General features: G+C 44.9%; 1 protein-coding gene across 1 annotated transcript in view; it reads left to right on the top strand.

Moving 5' to 3' along the window:
• Ddc (dopa decarboxylase) overlaps positions 1 to 26,023 on the top strand; it is a 101,969-nt gene that overhangs the window by 3,889 nt on the left and 72,057 nt on the right. Inside the window, exons 2-4 of the mRNA XM_048339575.1 lie at positions 17,115 to 17,327; positions 21,503 to 21,616; positions 25,160 to 25,279. Of these exons, the coding sequence (XP_048195532.1) occupies positions 17,127 to 17,327; positions 21,503 to 21,616; positions 25,160 to 25,279 (435 nt within the window). The 5' untranslated portion in view covers positions 17,115 to 17,126. The remainder of the gene's footprint in view (positions 1 to 17,114; positions 17,328 to 21,502; positions 21,617 to 25,159; positions 25,280 to 26,023) is intronic.

The raw sequence follows: 26,023 nt of genomic DNA, 5'->3' as shown, positions 1-26,023 counted from the left end.
AAATCATATCAAGAAATCTCTCTGTCCCAACATGATGAAAATAGGCTCCTCTGTGTTCTTACAAAGCTTACCTTTCACGATCAAGGCTTTAATCCATCAAAGCTGGCTCTTTGTTAATAGTATAAAGAAGGGATTCAACTTCAGATTTTCCCAAGTGGACAAAGGGTTGTTCTAGCACTTTTTCTAAGCCATCTTCTTTTTCTCTGTTGGTCTCCAGTACCACACCTGATAATGTTCCATATTTGATGGGGAGGGTGGATTTTCTCTAGGCTCTGTGTTCTGTTTAATTAGCCATGTCTGTATCTACACCACACAATATAAGCAGCATCATTGTAGTCATGACTGTAGAACAAGATGCTCCATCATCTCCATTCTCAGACACATGCTGCCTTTCTTAAATATTTCTGCTTTTCTATTTATATTTCAAAGTCAAAGACCCATGTTGAGATTTTGATGACAATGGCACTGGCTCTACTTGTAAGAATGAGGAAAACTGAAGCATTCGTTACAGTAGATGCTCTTAAGAACTAGTGAACATTTATCTCCATTTATTTAGGTCTCCTGTGTGTTCCCCAAAATGGCTTCATGCTTGCATTATTTAACCCCTATATATCTTTTACTAGATTGTGTTTGACTAGTGGCTTTTGTTTGTTCTGTTCTAAACTCTAACTTGTGATCAAGACAGGATTGGAAAAAACACAAGGCTAAGCCTTGTAGTTGGCAAAGGTAGATTCTAGCCTAGACCTGAAGCCTGCTGATGCTATACCCACCTCATGCCTTTCACACTACCTCCCATCTTTTCATTCTCTGTCTTTCTCTGTCTCTCTCTCTGTCTCTATCTCTGTCTCTCTTTGTCTCTGTGTGTGTGTGTGTGTGTGTGTGTGTGTGTGTGTGTGTGTGTGTGTTGATAGCAAGGCTGGAACTCAAGACCTGGGCACTGTCCTTTAGCTTTGTAACTCCAGGCTGGTACTCTACTGCTTGAGCTACATCTCTACTGACTTTTTACTGGTTAATTGGAGATTAACAGCTTCAAGGACTTTCCTCTTCAGACTGGCTTCAAACCATGATTCTTAGTCTCTTGAGTGCTAGAATTACAGGCTTCAATCACTGGCATCTTCCTTCTTTATTTCTACTCTTTATCAATCTCATAATTACTGATGCTCTCCCGTTCTTGCCCACTCAAGCTTCAATTTCTCTCTCCAAGCATGAGATTCTAAATACATACCTGAGTCAGGTCTGTGGTGCTCTTCAGATTTGTCTCGGGCCTCACTTTCCATCCAGGCATCTAACTATGTCCCCTACTTGGCTTCAAAATCAAGGCCCTCCTTTCTGGCTGTGCCATTATGTTTTATTTTGTTAAGTAATTCATAAAAACATTAAACGTTTGCACAATAATGGGGTAGCATATAATTATTTGACACATGCAGGCAGCGTGTCACATTAAATTAAGCATATCTATCTCCTCAAACATCTCCTAGTTCTTTACGGTGCAAACATCCAATATCCTTTCTCTTGGCTTTCTGTGAAACACAATATATTGTCTTTATCTTGGTGACCATCTTGTGTGGCAGCAAACCAGGGTCTCTTGCTGTCATGGAATTGTAACTTAACCCTCACATTCCTGCCCCCCCCCCACTTCACATCCAGCCTCTGGTAACCACCGTACCCCCACCCCTACTTCTGTGAGGTCATTTTGTTAAGCTCTTCCTATACATGAGATCACAGAGTGGTGAAGAGACAACATTTGCAAAATTATGCACCTGACAAGGAAGTCATGTCCAGATAGTATAAGTTACTCAAAAATGCAAGAGCGGGCTGGTAATGTGGCTTAGTGGTAGTGCTTGCCTAGCATACATGAAGCCCTGGATTCTATTCCCTCAGTACCACATAAACAGAAAAATCCAAAAGTAGTGCTGTGGCTCAAGAGCTACAGTGTTAGCTTTGAGCAAAAAAAGAAGCCAGGGACAGTGCTCAAGCCCTGAGTCCAAGCCCCAGGACTAGAAAAAAAAAGAGCAAGAGGAAAAAAAAAAGACCTGATATATAAAAGGTAGATATCATTAATCATGAATGAAATACAAGGAGGCAAAGCCATGGCAAGCCATTTCCTCCCTTTGCCTACTTCACTTTACTCTTCAAAGCTAGCATTGGCTGATTCACACTGATTATTCTTCTACCTGTCACCTCCAACCTGCAATGCAACATGGCAGGTAGACCTGGCTATACCCAGCCGACACTGGCCTTGTGCTAAAGATGGTGCAGGGTGCCCTATAGGGCATATCTTGGTTCTGTGACCTACAGACAATTTCTTCACATCACTGGGCCAGTGTCTTCATCTGAACCATGGGACTGATCATAAATAAGAGCTACCTCCTAAAGCAGTTGTGCAGGAAAGATGGAGTCCAGGTACAAATGGATATGGCAGAGATACACAATGCAAGGCACTCTTGATACAGTGGAAGATTTACTTGGTGACTAGAAATCTGGCTCCTTGTTATGTCCTGAGTTCTTGTGCAGAGGTAGTGTTTATCAGAGCCTTGGTCTGGCTGGGCTATAGGTGCTTTTTCAGAGAGAGGGGGACTGGTCCTGCTGGTGTCCTGTATATACCTGATTACCTCCCTCAACTTCCAAGCTCCTGGCCAATATCACTCTTCCTCAAAGGGTCATTAGCCAGGGAAAGTCTGGGCTGCTGTGCCTTAAGAGCTCTGGAGACATCTCTCTGTCCAGTTTGTGCTCCAGGCCTCCCCAGCAGCTGGCTGACTCAGTTTGGAGGGTGAGCCAGCCTCCTGCTGTCCTTGTTCCCCTGGTGGTGGCTCCAGGCATGGGGAGCTCCTTTGTGCACAGAATGACCTAATCTCCTTATAGCCATTGTAGTCCTAGTGCTTGCTGCCTGAGCTGCAGTGGAAGGAGCCTCTCTGGCTAGCTGGGCAGCATCCAGGATCCTTGCCCATGCTACCCACCCTCTAGCTCGTCACTGTGCAGCCCTCCCCTGCTGCCTGGGAGTGGCTGCCTCTGCCCCAACTCCTGCTCCTTTAGAGAGGTGCTGTTTTAACTACAAAATGGATAGTTATAGGGGATTTCTTGACTCTCAACTGTACTGACACAGTGTGGGTGTGTACATGTACGATGCTCATGGTGTGCACATTGTGTGTGGTATGTGTGCAATCAGGTATACTTGATGGGCATGTGCTCACACACGTGTCTATATGTGTGCCTGTGTGAGTGTGTTAAGTTCCTATTGAGCACCTACATGCTGTTTGTGGGTGCTTATATGTGCATCCACGTGTACATTTTCATGCACATGTGTGTACATCTCTGTGAGTATGTATGTGCTTGTGTGCCCCATCACACACATGTGTTTACATTGTGCTTTTCTATGCATTGTGTGTCTCCAGGCACATGCACTGTGTCTCTCCATGCATATGTATGCACCTCTCCTTGTGTGCAGCTATGTGAGTTGTGAAAGTGCCTATGTGTATACATGCATGCTGTGAATGAATGTTTATGTCTACATCTGTGTGTGCATGTGTGTTCCTTGCTGTGCATGCATCAGGCCCATGTGTGTACTTCTCTATCTGTATGTGTGTGCCTCTCCATGCACATGCATTTATTTGCATTTGTGTCTTTCCATGGATTGCATGTGCTTTCTATGCACATATGTGCACCTCCCCATGCACATGCGTTGCATCTCTGTGCTTGTGTTTGAAGTCAAGGAGGAGAACCTGCAGTGTGCCGCTCTTCTGAATGGATCATGTTTTCTGCTCTTTGCCCTCTGCAAGCCACAGGCTTCTTTGCCAAATTCCTGGAACGCTGTACAGCCCTTAAAGGAAAACCAAATGTGGCCCCTGGAATCTTGCTGACCAGCCAGTGGGCAGGCACTTTCCTCATTAGTGTCCAGTGAACAGAATAGAGACAGACCTGGCAAGATCAACAAGAAGAAAACAGACTTGTGCCAGAATGGCCCTGGGTTCAAATCCCAATCTGCCCCAAGGCTTTGTAGTCTCACTAAGGACCAATAGACTAGGTACCATGAGCCTCTCAGACCTGTGTCAGACGGGCTCCCAGCAGCCCCTCTTGGAAGTAGCAGACCCTGAGCAAGGCTCCTTATGGACCACACCAACCCCATCTTCATCCCTGGAATGGAGTCTGGGGTTTCTCAGTTTCCAGGACAATCCCTGAGTCTGTGTCTGCACTCTGACCAGAAACACCCAGGGTCCATTATCCCAGCGTCTCCTCAGACCCCACATTTTCCTCTTCTCTCCTGCATCCCTCTGGGCTCTGGGAGGGTGCTTATATCCTGTGGGGGCAGGAGGCTGGGAGATCAGAAGATGCTCTGAGTAAATAACGCCAGGCAAGCCACGCTGATTGGCTTTGGGAGGCAGACACTTGTCTGCATAAATGGCAATCGCATCCTCTGCCTTTCAACTGTCACCGAGGAGGGGAGAGAGCACAGACAGAGAAAAAAGGTGACTCCCAGCTGCCTGTGAGTACTTCTCTTTGTCCTCACAGCGTCCAGCTCCTGGATGGCTGGGTCCCTGGGGTTAGGGTGGGAGTATACAATGGCTTCTGGCTGTGTTGATTCCTTGTATATTAGTGGGAAGAAGACACTGCTTGCTGGACACTCGCAGCATGGACAAGGGGCAGAGCTGTTGTGGGGGAACTTTCTAAGAAATGAGACTGTTGCTTACCTTTTCTTTTTTTTATCTTTGAGGCATCTCTAAGCAACAAGTCCACCAAAGCATCAGAAAATGTTGGATGATTTTCAGTCTTATTCTTTGAGTCTGGGCTGTAAGCTGACTCCTTTGAATCTGAGCACCCAAGGTGGCAGAGGGGAATGAGAAGGAGGGTGTGCTCTGCAGGTGGAGGAGCGATGAGAGGTCTTCTCAAAGGGTTGTAGTAGAGCCCAGGCCTGATCTTATCAGAGACAGGCACATAGTAGCTGCTCAGGGAACTGAAGTCTGTCCTGAGGCATTGGAAATGCTACAGAATAGTTTACAGCGATCTCTGCACCTTGCCTCATTTCCCAGGGAAATTCAGGGAAAAGACCTGATTTTCCCCTTAGGTAATCTTCTATTTCTTCTTCAAATAAGCAGTGGTTCCCCTCCCAGAGAGAACCAAAGTACCAAGAAAAGCTGGTCCTCTCAGAAGTTGTCAAGGATGCCGGAGAGAAGCAGATCCTGTTCAGATACACCCCCAAACTCCAGCTGGCAACCTGGGGGTTCCCCCAAGAAATAATAAGGAGAAATAAAGAGCAATAAGGAGGGAGCAGGAGAAGGGTGTCTAGATTTTTTGTTGCTGCTCATGGGGCTTGAACTCAGGGCCTGGGCATTGTCTCTGAGCTTTTATTCTCAAGGTTAGTGCTCTAACACTTTGAGCCACAGTGCCATTTTGGGATTTCTGGTGGTTAATTGGAGATAAGAGTCTCATGGACTTTCCAGCCCAGGCTGGCTTTGAACCATGAATATTCATATTTCAGCCTCTTGAGTAGCTAAGATTACAAAGGTGAGCCACCAGTGCCTGGCTTGTCTGGATATTTTTGAAGGAGTCAAAAATCATGGCATTCACTAAGCCTCCTTTTCTTCTTTCCTGGTCACATGGCAGGTAGACCCTGGCTCCCAGCCAGTGTCGAATACAATAGTGAAAACTTCCACATATCCCAAGCCATAGCTAGGTTCCATTTATTGGCTATTCTGTGAGCTGTTGATTATTCTGATGGTTTTGCAACTACCATGCTCCTAGCTCTCTGAAGTCATTGTGGGTCTGGGAGTGGTTTTGGAAAATGCTTTGTGGAAATTAGGTGTGTAGGTATTTCAGAAGAGCCACTCTGGTGACTCCCTTAGGGCTTGTGGTGTCTCTAGAGGAACACACAGGAGTATGCAAATGCACTCTGCCTACCCATGGAGCAATGGTTGGCATGGGCTCAGAGGAAAGGTTAAAATCCCTCTGGGTTCTGAACGGCAGCCGAGGGCCCACCAGCAGAAGGAAACAGTAGCCTTCCACTTTGGATCAGTAGACAAGCCACTTGCTCTCCAGAGTCTATTTCCTCTCTCTCTGAGAGGGGTAACTGTATGATTCTGCAGAGCCAATATACAGACAGGGAACAAAGACAGGTGCTTGAACCTTGCTCCCTGGGCAGTTTGCTCCCATTGAACACTTTTTATGAGGTGGGAATAGATCCTTCTCTAGAATATCAAACAACCACAGGGTTTGTTCTGCCTCTGTTTCTATGGGGAACCTCTCCAGATGTGAAGAGGTAAGTTGTAGGGGTACAGCCATCTTACCTGAAGCAACAATCTCCTTCTCTCCTGTGTGGGAATGGGTAGGACCCCAGAACTGTTCTTGGCATTGCAGACATTATATCCACAACCCAGGTAAGAGCTGCTGTTTAAGCCTGTGGTTGAACCTTTGACTCACAAGCTATGGTGATAATAGAGGATAGCCAAGCCAAAGATGTAGGAGAAGAAGTTGGCTTTAGAGGGAGAAAGGATGCCCCCACCCATGAACTTGCTGGTTGTGTTGCCTTCGTATGACTGATAGCAATTTCTTTCAGGGTTTTTTGAGAATGTTAAATGAGCTAGTACATACCAAGTACTTATAAGATGTCAGACAAATTTACTTGGATTCTTATTGTCAATATATTCTCAAAAATAACTTGGAGGATCCTCAAATGTAGTCTTCATAGCAATAGTGATGAGAGGCTAGCAATGCACATAACAAGGCATAAAATACCAGTCCTGGTGGCTCAAGCCTGTAATCTTAGCTACTAAGGAAGCTGAGCCTTGAGGATCTTAGTTTGAAGCCAGGCTAAGCACAAAGCTGGAAGTAGTAGAGGTGTTGCTCAAGTGGCAGAGTGCTAACCATGGGTAAACACTAAGCTAGAGAAGGAAGCCCTGAGTTCAAGCCCCAGTACTGACATGCGCACGCACGCACACACACACACACACACACACACAATCACACACACAATCACACAGTCACACAAATAAGGAATAAAATCAATTTATAATGAATGGCAAAAAAATCAATGTTTTTGGTTCATGGGGGAAAACTGATTTTCTTCAAAAAATATGCTGAAGTATACCAAGTAAGCCTCACACCAACTAATGCCAGGTATTTATAACAGGTAATAAACAGTGTGACATAGTCACAACTTGGCAACTGGCTGGATCACAGCAGGAATAGCTTCCAGTTTGCAGACAGGACGAGGGGTGGTGATCACTTATAGGTTGGTAATATGACTTTTAGAGTATCCAACGAGGCGGAGAATGAGGAGGAAAAAGAAGGTGACTAGGAAGAAAAGTCTTTCTCGCCTGGGCAACTTTTCTCCTGGTAATCTACAAAGGAGAAAAACTGGGATTCTTTGGTTCTTATTTAAACTTAAAAAATAGTGAACCCAGGCATCAGAGGCTCATGCATGTAATCTTAGCTACTCAGGAGGCTGATTTGAAGATTGTGGTTTCATCAGCCTGAGCACTAAAGTCAGTGGGACATATCTCCAGTGACATGACAAAAAGCCAGAATTGGCACCGTGGCTTAAGTGGGCCAGCCTTGAGCACAAAAGCTCAGGCACAGTGACCAGGACTCAAATTCAAGGCCCAGGAGACACACACACACACACACACACACACACACACACACACGAAAAACACGCTGGGCACTGGTGACTCATGCCTGTAATCTTAGCTACTCAGGAGGTTGAGATTTGAGAATCACAATTCAAAACCAGCTCAGCCAGGAAAGTTCATGAGACTCTTTTCTCCAATAAACTAATGAGAAAAACTGGAAGTGACACTGTGGCTCAAGTGGTAGAGCACTAGTGATAAGCATAAGAAGTTCAGGGACAGCACCCAGGTCCTGATTTCAAGCCCTAGGACTGGAGGAAAAAAAGAAAGAAAGAAAGAAAAAGAAAGAAAGAAAGAAAGAAAGAAAGAAAGAAAGAAAGAAAGAAAGAAAGAAAGAAAGAAAGAAAGAAAGAAGAAAGAAAGGAAGGAAGAAGGGAGGGAGGGAGGAAGGGAGGGAAGAAGGAAGGAGGGAGGGAGGGAGGAAGTTGGTCAATATGAACAGAACATGATTAAGATTCAAATTTCAAATGAGAAATCTCAATTTTTAATTGGACATTGAATGGAAATGTTCAATTTTAATGTTAACTCTGACAGAAGAATTGGAGCTACAGAGATGAGCACTGATATTCATTCACAAAGCTTCCATTGTGGTGAACCTTTTGTAGTTTCTAGAAAGAAATTTGGCCCCAGACAAAAAACGAACTGTGGTCCTCCCACCTTATGTCCTGAGGAATTAGGGTCCTTGAAGGACAGCATAGGCCTGGGTTCTGATGCCGTGCTCTGACATCTTGACCTTGTGTGCACACCAATCAGACCTGGGAATGGCCAAAGCTGGGATATGAACTCCTTTCTTTGTAGTTGTGAACTCCTTTCTCTGCAGTTATACTGGCAGAGATGGGATATGTTTACAGAAGTCTGCATATTGTATAACTGTATGCAGGGGAAATGTCAAGTGCTAGAAGGATCCTAGTAAATATGTATATTCTCATTGCAACTATTTGAATTTCTATGGTCAGGGCTGAGTCAGAGGATTTTCAATGCTTCAGGCATTCTGGTTTTCTTTTGAAATTGTATGTGTTAGGGATTTTTGCAGTCTTTTGGACTGAATTTTTGATATGACTCCATGCCATACAGATTTGCAGGTTAGAAGAATATTTAGAGGGCATTGTTTATTTTTTTTCAAATTTTTATTATCAAACTGATGTACAGAGAGGTTACAGTTTCATACGTTAGGCATTGGATACATTTCTTGTACTGTTTGTTACCTTGTCCCTCATACCCCCCACCCTCCTCCGCCTTTCCCTTCCCCCCCCGAGGTGTTCAGTTCACTTACACCAAACAGTTTTGCAAGTATTGCTTTTGTAGTTGTTTGTCTTTTTTTACCCTGTGTCTCTCGATTTTGGTATTCCCTTTCAATTTCCTAGTTCTAATACCAGTATACACAGTTTCCAATATACTCAGATAAGATTACAGAGATAGTGTAGGTACAACCACAGAAAGGTAATACAAGAATATCATCAATAATAGAAGCTACAGATACACATGGGACGTTGAAAGTAGTTACAACTGTGATATAACAATTGTTTCCATAACGTGGAGTTCATTTCACTTAGCATCATCTTATGTGTTCATAAGGGTATAGCTATTGGGCCTTGTGATGTTCTACTATGACTTGCCTAAACCTGTACTAATTATTCCCAATAAGGAAGACCATAGAGTCCATGTTTCTTTGGGTCTGGCTCACTTCACTTAGTATAATTTTTTCCAAGTCCTTCCATTTCCTTACAAATGGTACAATGCTGTCGAGGACATCATTCCTCTACTGGGGCAGAGATCCACCAATACAGCCAATGCCAGTCAGACAGGAGAAGGAGGTTTCCTGGGCAGAATGGGTGGTGGGGGTGGGGAAGGGAGGACTCATTGCTAAGGTTTTGTGGGATTTCCTCTCGAGACCAAGAATGTGGTTTCCATCCATCCTGTAGAGGCCAGGGGCATAGTGTTAGAAATAGCTCAGGATGTTGGAGTATCACATAGGAATTTGGACACCAACTTGAAAGGAACTTAGCAAGGCAAAGCTTACTTCTGCAGAAGGGTCCTCCATCAGCCACAAATTTGGCAAGCAAAGACAGGACAGGCTGTTCCTTTTTATCCCTAGTCCAGCAGCCCCCACTCCTCTGCACATATTGGCTGATCTCAGTTTCACAAAAGGATGTGGCTTAATTAACAGAACATGCAAGGAGCTTTTAACAGGATGCCTTAATACAGTGCAGGGAAAAGGATGCAGCTAAAATGTAATCAACAAGGGCCAAGCCACCTGGCCAAAACCCAAACTTTTTCAGACAATCCTCACAATATTAACAGAAAGGAAAGCAAAGTACTTTGATAAAAAGAGGCTTTTCTCACAATGGATAGAGAAATGACCTGTTTTGAGCATCTGCCATGTAAATTATTAGCGATGTGGGCCTGGCTACTTGGGCATTTTGCAGATTAGAAACGGAGGTGCAAAGCAATGTTTGGGCTTCCCCACACCCTATGTTGAAGTCTCATTCCAAGGCAGAGTGACATGAAATGGTGCTCAGATGATGGAGGTGATCCTTGAGGATGTGATTAGCACCATGTAAAACACCTCAAAGTGAGACTCACCTTTTCCTACACACTGTGAGGAGTCAGAGGTCTGCAGTGCAGGACTGATGAACCCACTCATGATCCAGCCTTCCAGCACAAGGGACTTTGGGGTTTTCAGGCTATGCAGGGTGGGCTACCTCGAGATCACCACAGCCCAAATGGACCAATACAGGGGCTTGGAGGGCTCACCTGGCTTGGCCATGATCACACATCAAGGACCGGCTGTCCAAGCCCATTCACTACTGAGTTTCATTAAAAGTGAATATTAGCTGGATGTTATTGGATCACAATGATAATTCTAGCAACTCTGGAGGCAGAGATCTGAGAATTGTGATTTGAACCAAGCCCAGGCAAGAAAGACTCTGAGACTCTTATCTCCAGTTAGCCACAAAAAGCCAAAAGTGATGTTGTGGCTCAAGTGGTCGAGCACTAGCCTGCAGGGGAAAAGCTAAGGAACAGCACCCAGAGACCGAGTTCAAACCCCAGGACTGCAGGAATAATCATGTATATTTCTTTGCAGTTGTGGCACCAGGAAATTTCTGTGCCTTCACACAGCCCTAGGGAGCCCTTGTGGCTCAGGGGAAGCTGGGTTTTTCTTTTCAGTCCTGAAGCCATCTAAGGCAGGCTTTCCTCAAGCTTCAACAACCTGTGAGCAGTGGCACTTTTTTAGGAATTCTCTGGGTCTGTGTTTGAGGCTTGTCCCTCCCCAGTGCTTTGTGAGCAAAGTTGTTCAAATCCAGTACTAGCCTGAGCCTGCTAGCTATGGGGTGCTGGTTACAATGCTTAGCTTCTCTGTGCCTCAACCTTCCCACCTGTTGAAACAAATGAGTCTCAACAAGGAAATGTAGTTTCTCTGGTTGTCTACCAAAGACATATGTTAAAAGCTTGTTGGAGGTGGCAGTCTTTAGGCAGAACCTTTAGGATTCTAGAGGTCTTTAGGTCATTTGGGCATGCCTTTTTGTTTTTCTTTTGTGTGCCAGCCCTGGGGCTTGAACTCAGAGCCTGGTCACTTGGCCCTGAGCGTTTGTTGTTCAAGGCTCAAGGTTTGTTGCTCTACCACTTGAGCCACTGCTCCACTTCTAGCTTTTTGATGGTTAATTGGAGATAAGAGACTCACAGACTTTCTTGCCTAGGCTGGCTTTGAACTGCAATCCTCAGATCTCAGCCTCCCAAGCAGCTAGGATTACAGGCATGAACCACTGGTGCCTGGCTTAGAGCATGCTTTTAAGGGGAACCGTGGGAGTGTGGTCTCTTTTCTGTTTGCATCTTAGCTCCTCAGGTGACTAGTTTGCTCCATGCTAGACAGTCTGAACAAGGGGCCACTCCATTCCACTGGAACCTCCAAATTCTTGAGCACAAAGATCATCTCAGGTAGTTCATTGTAGTCACATGAGGCTGACCTACACACAGGTTATTATGAAGATTAAATAAGAGAACACATGTACAGATTTTATATAGTACTGGGCATAGGTAATTTCATATAAACAGTAATCCTTTTGCAACCAATGGAAGAGTCATTCTTAACACCCAGATTTACATTAAAGTAATAATGTAAGAAAGGGGAGAGTGTGTGTATGTGTGTGTGTGTATGAGAGAGAGAGAGAGAGAGTGTGTGTGTGTGTGTGTGTTAGTAGGTACACAGGTTTAATTTGTTATTATTGTTTGTTAGTCATGAGGTTTGAACCTAGGGGCTGGGCACTGTCTACTTTGAGCTACAGCACTGCTTCTGACTTTCTGGTGATTAATTAGAAATAAGAGACTCATGGACTTTCCTCATGGGTTGGCTTTGAACCATGATCCTAGAGAGCTCAGCCCCTAAGTAGGTAAGATTACAGGCCTGAGCCACCAGTGCCTGGCAGGTTTAGGAACAATTTGATATAAAGGACAAAGCCAGGCTTGAGCCTCAGCTTTACTACTAATCAGCTTAAATATCCAGCAAGGCCTTGTATTTCACTAGATTTCAAGTTCCTCCTTTGTAGAATGATGACAGAAAACAGTGTCCACCCAACAGAGCACTGAGTTAAAACTACCACCCTTTGATCTCTGCCTGCAGATCCAGCCCCCTACCCCTCCTTTCTGATTCTTGTGGGCTGTTTCTAAGGCTACCATGACCCTAGGTTTCAGGGAGGGTTTTGCCAACTGTAAGATTGATGGAGGGCAGAGGGCAGCCCCTGCTCAGCCTCCTCCTGATAAGGTGTCTGGCCTTGGCCCTAGGAGCAGAGCCAGCTGTGGTGCTCTGCCCTCTGATATAGTGGGGAGGGGAGAAAAGGGGTGTGCATGCTCAGAAAGTTTCCTTATCATCCTCTTACCTGAAGTGAGAGGGTAGGATGGAAAATTCTGGACATTCCCCCTATTTCTCCCACAGCTTCAGGCATCTCTCAGAGCACTTATTTTTTTGGTTACTGTGACTTCGGCTTCCACCCATGTTCCTGTGAACTTTCTCTTTCTGCAGTTGTTAAAGCTCACGTGTGGGTCCTCAGACATTTTTTCAGTCACACTGACATTCCTAAGAGCTCCACAGGAGCTGTAAGTGGCCTAGTGGAACAGCAGACTGAGAAACAATCCAGAATGGTAGTTAGATATGAGTACAGGTCTGAGCTTTAAAACTGTTCTCCACTTCTGGCTCCGATCTAATGAAAAGGATGCACCCATTGGTGTGCCAAATCTGTTAGTGTGAACCAAATCTCCATGAAACAACACTGAACCCAAAGTTCCAGAATTTCCACTTTGCAAATGAATGCATTGGTGGAGCCCCACAGCAGAAATGCAAGTAAAACTATGTCTCTGAACAGGAGCTGTAGAAGATGACTTCTAAAGCTAGAAAATGAGGTTCTTTTGCTCAGTTATTGTTTTACTTAAACTTTTTTAAGATATGCAGAACTGTTTCAAGCTTATAGAAAAACTGAGCAGGAAATAGAGAAGGTTTCTTTATATCCCCTCTTTCCTCCCAACAAGGGCAGCCTCTGCTTAGGGCAGCACTCCAGGGAGATATTTCATGCATGCTTGGGCTTTGCAAACTCCCACAGGAAGCCTTCACAAGGTCAAAGGTCACAGTTGATGCAGAAGTACCCTTGACCTCAGCCTGTCTGTATATACCCCAAAGCCTTTCCCGAGCTGGTTTTGATTATTCCTACACTTCATGGTCACCATCAAAAAATGCTCCCATAAAGTTCCTTCATAGCATGTTATGTTCTTGAACTGGGATTTTAAGACTTAAACATAACTTGGAGGATTTTTTCTTTTTTAGACCAAGGAATCAGATAGGCATTCTTCCAATTAGTCCAAATCTTACATGGCTAAAAACTTCTATGGTTTGATTGGAAGCACACCCAGAGAACATGTTGATCGAGAAGCCAGGATTTATGCAGATATGCTCAGGGGAATACAAAGAGACACAGTTCCTCACGGTCCTGGGGCAGGGGCGGCGGGGGGGGGGGGGTGGGGAGGTGGGCAAATCTGTGGTTTGGGAAATAGAAATTATGGTTTCTTTCCTTTTTAGATAAATACCGAGAGAGAGAGAGAGAGAGAGAGAGAGAGAGAGAGAGAGAGAGAGAGAGAGAGAGAGAGAGAGAGAGAGAGAGTCAATGCAATTGTTTTCATCAAGATAGGAAAGTTTCCAGAGGCACAAAATCTCCAGGGTCCCAAAGTTTGAAGTAAACCAGGCCCTGTGTGACATAGAGGACAGGACCATGGACAGATACAGATACAGGGCACCTGGGATGGTCTTCCCTTTTGCATGCCAGGAGCTTTCTCACCTGCACTCACAGTGGTGCCTGGATGGTTCTGGAACTTTCAGATTTACAGTCACCAACCAAAGCTCCTTATCCAGCTCCCATGGAAGCAGAATTCCCAGTCCACTTATAAAAACATACCCTCTATTGGACTTTGGTAAGGTTCAAGACAAATGGCAATGTATGGAGTCCAAGGATTACAATCTTCATGCTACAGGGAGTGAAGACTGGGGCTCAGGGTGCTGGAAATGATCAGAGTCCCAGAACTGCAGCAATCTGTCATAGTTGCATTCTGATTGTCTCTGTGATTCTTTTAGTGGCAGAGATATGACCAGTTGGTGGATTGGCTCTAGAGCCCAATTCGCTATATAGCAGTATGCTGGTGGCTCCCACCTATAATCCTAGCACCTCAGGAGGCTGGGATCTGAGAATCCCTGTTCAAAGCTAGTCCAAGAAGATAAATCTGGAGACATTTATCTCCAATTAGCCAGAAAAATTCAGAAATAGGGGAGTGGCTTAAGTTGTAGAGCACCAACCTTGAGCAAAGTAGCCAAGTAAGAGCACAGCTCCCTGAATCCAAGCCCTATTTCTGGTACCAAAAAGGTTAGAAAACTAAAGCCATTCATTCATCTTCCTTCCTTCCTTCCTTCCTTCCTTCCTTCCTTCCTTCCTTCCTTCCTTCCTTCCTTCCTTCCTTCCCTCCTTCCTCCCTCCCTCCCTCCTCCCTATCTTCCTTCCTTCCTTCCTCTTCCTTCCTTCCTTCCTTCCTTCTTTCTTTCTTTCTTTCTTTCTTTCCTTCTTTCTTTCTTTCTTTTCTTTCTTTCTTTCTTTCTTTCTTTCCTTTCTTTCTTTCTTTCTCTCTCTCTCTCTTTCTCTCTCTCTCTTTCTTTCTTTCTTTCTTTCTTTCTTTCTTTCTTTCTTTCTTTCTTTCTTTCTTTCTTTCTTTCTTTCTTTCTTTCTTTCTTTCTTTCTTTCTTTCTTTCTTTCTTTTTTTTTCTTTGTCCTTTTTCCAGTCGGGGGATGGACTCAGAGCCTGGGCACTGTCTCTGAGCTTCTTTTGCTCAAGGCTAGTACTCTACTACTTGAGCCACAGTGCCACTTTCAGCTTTTCCTGTGTATATAGTACTGAGGAATGCAGCCCAGAGCTTCCTGCATGCTAAACAAGCACTCTACCACTAAGCCACATTCCTAACCCTCATTCATTCTTATTCAGCAAATCTCAGCAGCACTTCTTGGGCTCTAGTTCCTCGGGATTTTTGTTGAAGAACTTACATGGGGTATCCTCTGGTTAGCAACAGATTTCAGTGGAAAAATTACAATAGAAAATAAAGTCATGTCATGAGTAAGGGGTGATTGGGAATTTGGAGAGAGTTCAGGGTAGTTCCTAGCTTCCTGAAGCATGTGAGTTTGGAGGTGTGCTCTGACTGCCATTGGTGCAAGACAATGTGGAGCCAGAAATCCAAGGCAGTGACTGACTCACTGTGCATGACAAAGACTGCATGTAAAACCTGTGGATGGCAGCTGTTACTCCACAGATCAGGTTATATCAACAGAAGCTCTTTCATCGACTTGGGAAAGCATAAACTATCACCATCATTGTACTCTACACCTCTTAGCTAATATTTGCCCAGCTTGAAGGCACAAATGATCAAACAGCTCCAAAATGAGCACCAAAGTCTCCATGGGTTTGCACCAGGCACCTTCTGTAAAGGTCATGATGGATAAGAATCCGCAAATAAAAGACAGAGAGCAATTTATAAAATATCAACCAGGTATCATTGTACAATTTCTCTGGGAATGCTTCTTTGATGGCAAGTTGGTATGTATTTATTTCATTTGCCACATTTTGGCCATGTTCTCTTGTTCCCATGAGAAAGAGGTTCGTGTGGCTCTGGGAAGCCAGTGTATCTTTCTTTATTTTGTTCAGTTCCTAATTCTTAGGCTTTGGTGTGCTTCAGAGGACAAATATAGCTTGCCAGCATATTTACTTAAAAGGCATTTCTAGAGTGTAATCTTAGCTACTCAGGAGGGCTGAGATCTGAGAGTCAAGGTTTGAAACTGGCCCAGGCAGGAAAGTCCATGAGACTTGTACTTCCAGTGAACTACCAAAAACCTGGAAGTGGAGCCACAGTCCCCAGCTGATTATTTCTATTTTGTAACAGAGGTTAGGTGATTATCTAGTAAATGAGGGAGCTGGATTCCACTTCAGATCACATGAATTCCCAGGGCAGGGCCTGGGTTTTCTCCCAAGGCTCCAGGAGCCTCAGGCCCTGCTCCTGTGGGGATGCTGCTCTGAGGAATGAGCACTGGTAAGCTGATTACAGATAACTTAGGCCCCTACCAAATGAAACATTCACCCTATATGTCTATCAGAGAGTAAATCTCATGTATTGTGGAGGGAAAAAAAACCCAACTTTTTTGGTTTGGAATAGGCAACATAGTGCTTCTTCTCCTGGAGGGCACAGACCAACAGCCTAGCTTAGAAGGAAACAGGTCTAGTTGCCTTCTCTCAACCTCAATCATGCTCTTCCCTGCAGGTCAGTGTAGCTACCTTCATCTCAAAGGCTTGTCTCTGTCAAATGGCTAGGTAAAATGGCAGAGGTTGAACTTGGCCAGTATTTGTCAACAGTGTTAGAATGGGTCATGGATGTCATTGTGTTTTTCTGTGTCTTTTTTTTTATGTCAGTCCTGGGGCTTGAATTCAGTGTGTGGGCACTGTCCTGGAGCTTCTTTGCTCTAGGCTAGTGCTCTACCACTTTGAGCCACAGTTCTACTGTTGGCTCTTGGGTAGTTACTGGAGATAAGAGTCTCACGGATTTTCCTGCTGAGACTGGCCTCAAATTATGATCTTTAAATCTCATCCTCTTGAATAGCTAGGATTACAGGCATGAGCCACCAGTGCCGGGAGGTCCTATATCTTTTATCAATGTGAAAAATGAAATTAGGAGGAGCCATGCTGTCATCTATGCTGTAGCTGATGAGGAAAAGGAGGATTTTTGTATAGAATGCTAATCTAATATCATGTCCACCTTATCCAAACATGGAAGCCCCCTGGTTGAGGGTTGAATGGCCTCTAGGGTAGAGAACCCTGCCCAGGTGGCCCTAACCTATCTCCTTGCTTGGAATTGTGTGCTCTCTAGTTCTGAGGCTGTACAATGTTTTGCAAGCAAGATTTTTTTTGTCTTTCTATCTCTGACAGATCCCAATCATCATGAATGCAAATGAATTTCGGAGGAGAGGGAAAGAGATGGTGGATTATGTAGCTGACTACCTGGAAGGCATTGAGAAATGCCAGGTCTATCCAGATGTGGAGCCTGGCTACCTGCGGCCCCTGATCCCTGACACTGCTCCGCAGGAACCAGAGACATTTGAGGACATCATCAGGGATGTTGAGAAGATAATTATGCCAGGGGTAGGTGTGTGCTTAAGGTCACAGAACAGAGGGGTGTGTGCTTATGTGACACACACTATGACCCATGCAATGTGTGTTATTTTTACCAAATCCTTACAAAAGTTACATTGCAGAGAACCCTTTCTCATTTTGGGGGGGGGGTGCGGATTTTAAAATTGTTATTATAATGGTAATGTACAGTTACAGAAGTCAGATGAAGAATACATTTCATTGGGAAAATGTTACCCCTTCCCTCTCTCTCACTCAGTTTTTCTTTCCTGTCCCCACCCACAAACTGTATAGTTCATTTTCAATATAGTGGCTAGTGGGTACCAATGGTGCACTTGTTTACCCTTTGTCCCTCCATTTCTGTGCCCCCTCTTACCCTTCCAAAGACAGATAAATGAACAAGCCAAAAAGAAAAGAAAACAGAAACAACAACAACATAGAAAAATAACCTTGTTTCCATTTCCTGGAGTTCATTTTGATAAATATTATTTTTTATGCATAGCGGTATCTAGACATTGCACCTTTAAATCTTTCTCACATATGTTTTGCAAGGGAGGAAACGGTGGCTCAGAGAGATCAGGCGATCCACTAGTAAGGACAGAACCATGATTCTAACTCAAACCATGTTAACATCCAGGGCAGGGCTTGGACTTTTCTCTAAGGACTTCAGAGACTCAGGCGGCCCTGCCCCATGATAAAGTTTATGACTATAGTGTTCCATTAAATGCTGAGTAGAAGAAATGAACCTCATGTTTGCAGATGACTCAGTGCCCCCCTTTTTGTTTGTGTGTCTGTCAGAAGGTGAATCACAGGTACGGATGGAGGAAAACACTTCATTTTGTTTAGTGTGACCAACATGGTATTCCTTCTGCCCCAAGGGTACAGAGCAGCCCAGTCAGAAGTAAAAAGAACCAGTCACTACTGCCGATCCTCAGGGGGGCAGAGAGTTGGCACTGAAATGTCACTTCCTCCTTCTGTCTTTTCAGGGTAATTTTCTGTCTAAAAGGCTGTCCATTAACCTGCTTTTGTGAGTAAGCTGGTCTGGTCAGTCAGGGCATTGACAGGGTAGTCAAACCTGCCAAGGGGGCCAATTCACCTTCAACAGATACTGTGCAAAGTCCCGGCCTGGCATTGCTAGGAACTGGCAGGTTGCCCGCCTCTGCCACAACACTTCTGTGGTTGTAAAGTTGATGAGAAACAAGCACATGCCATGCAGTGCAGGACAGATCTGGCATCATTACAACTCTCTTGCTGGAAGCTGGTGGGTGAATCACGCTTATAACCTAGCTACCCAGGAGGCTGACATTGATCTGAGGATCATAGTTCAAAGCCAGCTAGGGCAGAAAAGCCTGTGAGACTCTTATCTCCAATTAAACAGCAAAAATGCTAGAAGTGGAAAAAATGTGGCTTGAGTGGTGGAGCATCAGCCTAAAGTAGAAAAGCCAAGCAAGAGTGCAAGGCCCTGAGTTTGAAACGAAACAAACAAAAAACAAAAACAAAAAACAAAACCTTAGTTTCTTCTTTTCAGACAGAATGCAAAGGCCCCATAGTCTGGGGCCTCTGAATGGGGCTGGGCCTCAGGCCCTGAGCTTCAGAGTTCACAGCCTTCTCATTTTTCACCTTCCAGGAGATTTTCCACTGGTATTTATGCTTTGAGTAAGCACAGGATTCTGAGCTTGCCAGAAAGCTGTGCAAATACACCAGGCTGCTCAGCATAAAGCCTCCATACAGAGGAGGGGAAGTCAAATGTCAGGTAGATGAGGAGTCTGGGGGATAGGAGACTAGAAACTGCAGACTTCCTGCTCAGATTACACTCTGCAGAGCAGAGCTGGGAAACTGGCTATGGAGCCAGGCCCCTGGATGGCTGTCCCAGCTTCGCCTGCTGCTGGCTTGTGATTGATGGCAGTGAGACCAGAGCAAGCATGAGGCCTCCCATCTCCAACCCCCTCTCCCAGTCCACAGCTGCTCTCACTTTCTCCAGGTTTCCAGGGGCAGGGAGGGAGGAAACAGAGCCGGAGGCAGTGTGGGGCCTCTAGGGCTGCTGAGAGAAGATGAAGATGGGGCCTGACCTTCCTCTATGGACCCTGGGCACTGTCTTCCCGGGCTTTTTCTTTCACTAAAATATGCAAAATTGCTCTTTACAAGTGCCACGACATAGATGAATTCAATAATAGTATAGGTGCTTTTTTTCCCCTTTGACCTAAAAGTTCACTATGTCTTCTGGGTTTAAAAATAAAGCATTTTCCTGGCCTCTAAAATGCTGTAGGGTCCAGGCCAGCTGTGCTGAATACATCATCCTGTCGGTGCGTTCCCTTGGGGCCTCTGAGATTCACCAGCACTCACCCTACCTCAACCCTCAAGCCCAGCTGCTTGGCGTTCTTTCTTCCTTCCCTCCTTTCCTCCCTCCTCTCCTCCCTCTCTCCCTTTTTCACTTTCTTTCTCCTCTCTCGTTTACTCTATCTCTGTCTTCTTCCCTCTGTTTCTATGTGTCTTTCTTTTTCTCTGTCTCTGTCTCTTTCTTGGTCTCTCTCATTTTTCTTCCCTCTGTTTCTCTCTGTGTCTTTATCTCTCTATTTCTGTGTCTCTATGTATTTCTCTTTGTTGTCTATCTCTGTCTTTGTCTCTCTGTGTCTCAGTCTCTGTGTCCCTCTTGCTGTCTGTCTCTCTTTCTCTCACTCTGTCTCCTTCTCTCTTCTCTCTGTATCTCTGTGTTATTCTGTCTTGACTAGTTCTATTGTTCTCTTTTTTGTTTCCTTCTCTGTCTCTATTTGTGTCTGGGTCTGTCTTTCTCTCATTCACTCTATCTCTGTCTTCTCCCCTCTGTTTCTCTCTGTGTCTCTCTGTATTTTTATCTTTTGTCTGTCTCAGTCTCTTTCTGTCCCTCTGTCTCTCTGTCTCTCTCTGCATGTCTCTGTCTCTGTCTCTCTCTCTCTTCTTCTAGTCCCCTCCCCTTGTCCTTTAGCTTCTCCTCTGTGTCTGACCAGGGTGCAGCACAAAGGAGAGGTTCAATGCCTGTGAGCTAAAGAAGGTGTAAGTCTACAGTTCAGGCAGGAGACAAGGCAGGGGGGCAGTGGTCTGTCTATGGGACAGAGAAGGGGAGAGGTCTGTGGGACACAGAAAAATGCTAGGCTGGAAGAAATAGGAAAAATACAGGGAAGTGTGGAAGAAATAGTGAGACTAAGTATACATTTGGGACCTAAGTGAAGAAATTTCAAATATCAGGCATTTAAAACAAGAAAAAAGACTCCTAAGAAAGTACATTTCTTTTTTTTGAAAGTACATTTATTTACAGAGCTTTGGACTCTCTCATCCTCTGGGCCTTCTGCTGGAAAAGTACAATCAAGTCTCAAAGAATGCCTTTTAAATGATATCCTCTAATATTAGAGACATAAGACAGTACTGTATCATAACTCCATAAAAGTGAAACACATTGTACCTGCTTTATGACATGTAGTAGTGACTGTGCTCTATCCAAACTGATGTCACTCAAGAATGTGTTTATCCAAACTGATGTCACTCAAGAATGTGTTCTTTAAGGTGATGATTGAGAAGCTAATAATAAAAGGAGGGGGGCTTGCTCATACCCGAAATCCTAGCTATTCATGAAACAGATCTGAGGATTGGTTTGAAGTCAGCCGGAGCAGGAAAGACCATTAGTCCAATTAGACCAATTAGTCACCAGAAAACCAGAAGTGGAGCTGTGGCTCGAAGTGGTAGAACGCTAGCCTTGAGCACAAAAGCTCAGGGACAGAGCCCAGGCCCTGAGTTCAAGTCCTATGACCAACTAAACAACAACAACAACAACAAACAAACAATACAGGTAACACACACACACACACACACACACACACACACAATTTGTTAGAGCAGCTTTGAAAACACCAAGCAGGTTCAATGCCTTCCTTTGATCAGAGGACTGGGCTAGATACTAAATCACTGTTGTTTTAGGAGACTTCATTTCCTCTAAGCTAGAAAATACCAAGCATACCAATAGTCAGCTGACATGTTGTAGTATAGTGAAATAAGGTTTAGGTTATCAGGAGGTATGGGAGGAAGGTGAGAGATGCCTGAAAATTTGGGAGACTAAATCTAAGTCAAGGTCTTGAGATATCGAAAGGAGCTTGGGGCGTCCTAAACAGTGTGCAGCCAGACTCCCTCACCTGAGTAAATGCTTCTTCTCTCTGCAGGTGACCCACTGGCATAGCCCCTATTTCTTTGCCTACTTCCCCACAGCCAGCTCATACCCAGCTCTGCTCGCAGACATGCTGTGTGGGGCTATTGGCTGCATCGGCTTCTCCTGGGTGAGTATCCCACTGGTCCCTGCATGGGAGGCGGTCCCTATGCACATGGGAGAGGAGGAGGGGGCTGCAGGGCCTGTGGACCATGAGGGCCACCTTAGAAGGGAAGGGCTCAGACTGAAGGAGGTTGCCTCTAGGTTCTAGAGTCTAGAGGGAGAGAAATTCTGACTAAAAGAACACACACACACACACACACACACACACACACACGGGGCTTATACACAGATGTCACTTCTACATAGATGCCATTTCTACACAGATGTCATTGTTTTGTTTAATGCCAATACTGGGGCTTGAACTCAGGGCCTTGCACTCTCATTTGCTTTTTTCTGACAAGAGTAGAGCTCTACCATTTGACTCACATCTCTATTTCTGGCTTTTGGATGGTCAATTGAAGATAAAAGTCTAATGGACTCTTCTGCCAGGGCTGGCTTTGAACTGGTATCCTCAGATCTCAGCCTCCTGAATAGCCAGGATTACAATTGTGGGCCACCAGCATCTAGCTAGGTTTCATACACACACACACACATACACACATATATATATACACACATATATACACATACACATGTGTATATATGACCTATTATATAGGTTATATATCCTATATGCCCTATATGTATTTATATATTATATAGGTTATATATAACCTGTATTTCTATCTACATATCTATGTATCTCTCTATATATAGGCTAAGATATATATATATATATATGCACACACATGTTATATATAGGCCAGGATATATGCATATAGATTATATACAGGCTAGATTGTGCGTATGTATATGTGCGCATTCTTAGTTTGGATAAAAATCACAAGGTCACAAAGTTTCACAGCCCAAGCCTCAAGGCTGAGAGCTAGAAATATCCCCAGAGGATGTTTTGGCACTCCCAAAGCCTGAGCAACCAACTTCCAGCAGGTTGTGCCTCCTGGAGGGAGATGAAGGGAAGAAAATCCACCTACCAACCCAGCCCTGTGCACAGAGATGGAATGTCTGGAAATGGACCTAGCACTTGCCTGCATGCCACCCATTCCTTCTTCTGTAGGATGAAATGCCTAGAAAGGTCCCTGCTCGGAAGGTAGTCCTCAGACCCAGCCCAACACTTCAGGAGAGACCGATAACTATATGTGGAAAACTTGGAATCTGGTCCCACTGGCTGTCAAGCATCCTGGGCTGCCCATCCTTTGGGGACTTCTTCAAGGCTAAAGTCCAGAATTCTTAGGAGCTAGTGCACATTAGGGTATTGGCTCATGTTCAATGAGGGCCTTGAGGAGCAGGAAGAACCATTAGCTTTTGAATTCATAGCACCAGCTGAGTTAGGTGCTTCGCCCACCTGGACCTGTTCTTCAAGCTAAAAGTCATCAGATGCTCAGTGAATAGGACTCACAGATGCATGGGAAGGGAGAAAAAATACAACCACCCTGACTTCTGCCACAGCTGTCTGCGCTGCTCTTTTGCATGCACTCAGGGCCTCCTCCGCTTGGTGGAGCTGGTCTGGGTGTGGCATTATGGCCTACGCTGAGCTCAATACTTCTAAATGATATTACCTTTTATTAGATATTACAGCAGGCTTTGTGGGGCTCTGCTGACTTAGAGCCATCTTCTCCCTTCAGGGTGACTCAGTATCGATCTGTCATTGTGTCTGCCCTTGCCTCCCTGTCTCAGAGCCTGTCTTGTTTGATACCTGTGGCTTTTCACAGAGAGTGCTAGGTCTGTTGGCTGGAGCTAGAGCTTAACCAGGCTGGACTAGAACCTACCACAATGGTTGATCCAAGCAACAAGGAGCAAGCCCTCATTTTCTCTTGCTGGCAACACATTACCAAATTGATATGCACAGATAGATATGAGAATCTGTTGGTCGCCATGGGACTCCTTAAAGATAGATCCAGATGCAGACAGAAAAAGTTAACCTTTGACCTCTGTGTGCACTGAGAAGGGGAGGGCCCTCTGGGTAAAGTTACCAAAATTGTTATTAAAAATCTACTGTTATAGTAAGGGTAATGTATAGAGAGGTTACAGTTACATATGTCAGGTAAGGAGTACATTTCTTTCTGGACAATGTCCTTTCTCTTCTAGGGGTTACCAAAAATTTTAATTTGAGATATGAAAGCACATGATGCTTACTTCCTCAACTCAATACTGGGCACTTTCCATTCCCTTAAGTCCAGGGAGGAAGGTCTACCAGCTTTTCTAGCTCCTTCTATAAGCATACAGATGAATGTGTGAGCAAGCATGTACCTGCCCAATAGAGCAAGATGAAGGAAGTTTCTTGGGATGCCTGTGTGCACCTTCCAGCTAATTCTCCCATGCCAATCTTGGTCAAGGAGTGCATGACTGAGATTTGCTTCAGGCATACGAGGCCCATCTAAGATTGAGTGACTTTAATCTGGGATTTAGTGGAAGGTTACACCCTATTGCTGCCCCCACAATTTTGCAACACCTAGCCCCTTGCTCCAGCCCCAGCCCCTAGAGAATGCATGGCTGTCTCTGCATAATGGGTGGATGACATCTTGAAAGACAGTTAGGTCATAGCTCACCTCCTGTGACCAAGTTTGTGTGAAGGTTTGATGAGGATGGTGTGGTCACCATGTCTGTTGGGGCCCATGGAAACATACGGAGCCTTGCATGCAGGTGATGCACTGCTTCCTGTCACTGAGCTGGGGAGTACCCAGTGGAAAGAGAGGGGGCACATGCTCTCCCCATGAAGCTCTCAGTACTGCTTGCCTGGAGTGCCCCTCAGCAATGAGTTGGTGCTGTGAGGAACTCAGCCTCACAGTTAAAGCAGAGTCTTTGCTGCCACTGTGGAGTTGGGGGAAACCAGAATCCAACATTGTCTGTCTTCTGCTGCTAGAACAAGACCACAGACTGGGTAATGTCTAAGCCTTAGAAATGTGCCCAACTCTTGATCCTAGAGGTCAGGAAGTCCATGAATATGGCACTTGTGCCTGGCAACAAAGGTCCCTTGCTGTGTGAAAATGGGGTGGAAGTCAGAGCACTGTGACATAGGAGTTGGGCTAATCTTCTACCCTTCATGTTTATATCTGACTCACTCCCTCGATGGCAGCCTTAATCAGTTCAGGAGGGAGGAGGCCCCAAGGCCTACTCAAGGCCTACCCTTCAAGGCTTCATCTCTTAATTCCCTGTCAATGGAGATTCTGTTCCCAACACAAGAATTTTCAGAGACTCATTTAAACCATAGCAACCATGGAATTAATTCCTACTCATGGGTGTTAAGTTGATCACAACAAAATCATCTCACATTTTTAGTGTGTCAGTACTGGAATTTAAACTCAAGCCTTGAATGCTGTCTTCCTAGCTTTATCACTCAAGCCTAATAATGCTCTACCACTTGAGCCACAGCTCCACTTCTGGCTTTTGATGATTAATTAGAAATAAGTGCCTCATGGACTTTCCTGCCCAGGCTGGTTTCAGATCTCAGCTTCCCGAGAAGCTAAGACTATGAGGCATGAGCCATCAGCACCTGGCCTCTCATCTTTTCATCCAAAGCAGCCAGGAAACTTAACTCTCTCTTTCCCCACAGGCTGCAAGCCCAGCATGCACAGAGCTGGAGACAGTGATGATGGACTGGCTTGGGAAGATGCTGGAGCTGCCAGGGGCATTTTTGGCTGGCAGTTCTGGAGAAGGGGGAGGAGTGATCCAGGTAAGGTGGTACAGGGTGCAGGAGAGCATCTTTCTGGTAGGCACAGGCTCCACAATGGGCCACAATGGCAAATGGAAAAGTGGGTGCCTATAGTGCATCTTGCTGTGACCTGATATTTCTTCTAGAGAAGAAAGCTGAGCTCTGGAGAAACCCTTGGTGCTGGAGTTGGCAGGATGCAGGTATGGCTGTCTCTCAGTAGCTACAACAGCACTCGGGTCTAGTTGTGGCTGAGAAGAGTAGCTGTCCCAAAGCCGGGAATGGAAATAGAAACACACAACATTAATATTGAGACCTCCATAGTGGGCAAATATCCTTAAGTCGTTTCAGGGCACATTGAAATATCACTATGACACTATGAATTAGGGGCATATTTTACACATGAGGGTATCAGATAGCTTTCCTCTTGACTCCCAGGAGGTAAGTTGACAGATTTCATATCTTGTGACACAACAACTACAGGACAAGTGACAGTTGTGCCCATGCTTTGATGGCTGTAAGTGCTGCTTGTCTGTCAGCCAATAGTTTAGCCAAGGATGCTGCTATTTACCAAGAATGCTGTTTCTATGTGTACACTTCATCCATTGTTTTTTTTTTTTTAACTTAGGCCTGGGCACTGTCCCAGAGTGCTTTCACTCAAGGCTTGTATTCTACCACTTTTTAGTCAGAGCTCCACTTCCAGTTTCCTGGTGGTTAATTGGAGATAAGAGCCTCATAGACTTTTCTACCCTGGCTGGCATCAAATCA

This window comes from Perognathus longimembris, chromosome 2, assembly GCF_023159225.1.
Source record: "Perognathus longimembris pacificus isolate PPM17 chromosome 2, ASM2315922v1, whole genome shotgun sequence".
NCBI lineage: Eukaryota > Metazoa > Chordata > Mammalia > Rodentia > Heteromyidae > Perognathus > Perognathus longimembris.
This window is presented reverse-complemented; position numbering and strand designations above follow the sequence as displayed.